The 1,850-nt window shown below is 51.4% G+C and overlaps 1 protein-coding gene across 2 annotated transcripts in view; it reads left to right on the top strand.

The window, feature by feature from the left end:
- LOC105515984 (somatotropin-like) overlaps positions 1 to 1,850 on the top strand; it is a 69,044-nt gene that overhangs the window by 46,851 nt on the left and 20,343 nt on the right. Inside the window, exon 1 of one of the 2 annotated variants that reach the window (XM_011947984.1) lies at positions 1,462 to 1,602. The exons of the other annotated variant lie outside the window; for it this stretch is intronic. Coding sequence (XP_011803374.1) covers positions 1,593 to 1,602 — 10 coding nt within the window. The 5' untranslated portion in view covers positions 1,462 to 1,592. Of the gene's footprint in view, positions 1 to 1,461; positions 1,603 to 1,850 lie in introns of those variants that run through there. 2 annotated transcript variants of the gene reach the window in all.

Genomic DNA, 1,850 nt, shown 5'->3' with positions numbered 1-1,850 from the left:
AGAAAGAAAGAAAGAAAGAAAGAAAGAAAGAAAGAAAGAAAGAAAGAAAGAAAGAAACTAAAATAACTATCTAACTGAGTAGCACAATATTACCTGCTCTGAAGAAAGGACTTTTATTTTTTTCTATGGAGACTTGCTCTGTCCCCAAGGCTGGAGTGCAGTGGCACAATATTGGCACACAGCAAACTCTGCCTCCTGGGTTCAAACGATTCTACCACCTCACCCTCCTGAATAACTGGGATTAAAGGCTTGTGCCACCATACTCAGCTAATTTCTGTATTTTTAGGAGAGATGGAGTTTTGCCATGCTGTATAGTCTGGCCTTGAACTCCTGACCTCAGCTGATCCGCACACCTCAGCCTCCCAAAGTGCTGGGATTATAGGCATGAGCCACCGTGCCCGGCCTGGAGAAAGGACTTTGAATGACACAATGTGGGAAGAGCAAGGTTGTGGAGATCTGTTGCCCTGGCTGAGGTAGCTCATGCAGTCAGACTCTCTCAACCTCAGTGTCTTGACCTGTGAAATGGGGTGATAATAATACCTCCTTCACAAGACAAGTGGCAGGTCTGACATGAGAATGCACAGGCAGGCCCTTGGCAACTGGATAAGCTCTATACAGCTCTGGAAAGGAGGAGGAGAAAAAAAAGGAGGGGCTTCCACGGCTGGACAGGGCATCTTTCGGCCTGATGTGTTCTGAGTTCCAAAGCTAGGGAAGACACTCAAACCTTCAAGAGCTCTTATAACTTTGAGATTCTCTGATGGTTTCAGGGCTAGGGGAGGAAGCGCTTGTGGTCTGTGTCTGTCCCCGGGATTTCTGTTTCTTGGTTTGTATCTCTGCTGCAGGTCCAAGGAGCTGGGGCAATACCTTGAGTCTGGGTTCTTCGTTTCCAGGGACCTCGTCTCCAGGGACCTGGGGGAGCCCCCCCCTCAAGGCTCAGGGAAAGGGGAGAGCAAAGGGCGGGGTTGGTTCCCTCTAGTGGTCAGTGTTAGCACTGCATCCAGCTGCCTCAGGCGGGCCCAGGAGGAGTCGGCAAAAGTGGAATTCAGAACTGAATCGTGCCCAGAACCCCCACAATCTATTGGCTGTGTTTGGCCCCTTTTCGCAACACACACATTCTCTCTGCTTGGTGGAGGGGAACTATACGGGGTGGAAGAAAGGGATAGGATAGAGTGTGGGATGTGGTCGGTAGGGGTCTCAAGGACAGGCTATCCTGACATCCTTCCCCGTGTTCAGGTTGGCCACCATGGCGTGCTACCAGAGGGCACCTACCTTCTCCTTAAAGAGAGGACAAGTTGGGTGATATCTCTGGCTGACACTCTGTGCATAACCCTCACAATGTTGGTGACGGTGGGAAGGGAAACATGACAAGCCAGGGAGCATGATCCCCGCATGTGTGGGAGGAGCTTCTAAATTAGCCATTAGCACAGGCACGTCAGTGGCACCATGCATAACGTACAAAGAAACAGGTGGGGTCAAGCAGCGAGAGATAAGGGGCCAGGGTATAAAAAGGGCCCACAAGAGACCAGCTCCAGGATCCCAAGGCCTAACTCCCCGAACCACTCCGGGTCCTGTGGACAGCTCTCCTAGCTGCAATGGCTGCAGGTAAGCGCCCCTAAAATCCATTTCCGCACCATGTGTTCCGAAGGAAGGGACAGCGCCCTGTAGATGGGATGGGGGCACTAACCCTCAGGTTTGGGGCTTCGAAATGTGAGTATCGCCATCCAAGCCCAGATATTTGGCCAATCTCACAATGTTCCTGGTCCCTGGAGGGATGGAGAGAGAGGAAAAAAAAAAAAAAAAACAGCACCTGGGCCAGGGACAGTGCTGGACTCTTGCTCTCTGCCTCCTCC

The sequence above is a fragment of the Colobus angolensis genome, unplaced genomic scaffold (assembly GCF_000951035.1).
Source record: "Colobus angolensis palliatus isolate OR3802 unplaced genomic scaffold, Cang.pa_1.0 Scaffold271, whole genome shotgun sequence".
In the NCBI taxonomy this organism is placed as follows: domain Eukaryota; kingdom Metazoa; phylum Chordata; class Mammalia; order Primates; family Cercopithecidae; genus Colobus; species Colobus angolensis.
Note: the sequence above shows the minus strand (reverse complement) of the source record. Positions and strands in the feature narration are given on the sequence as shown.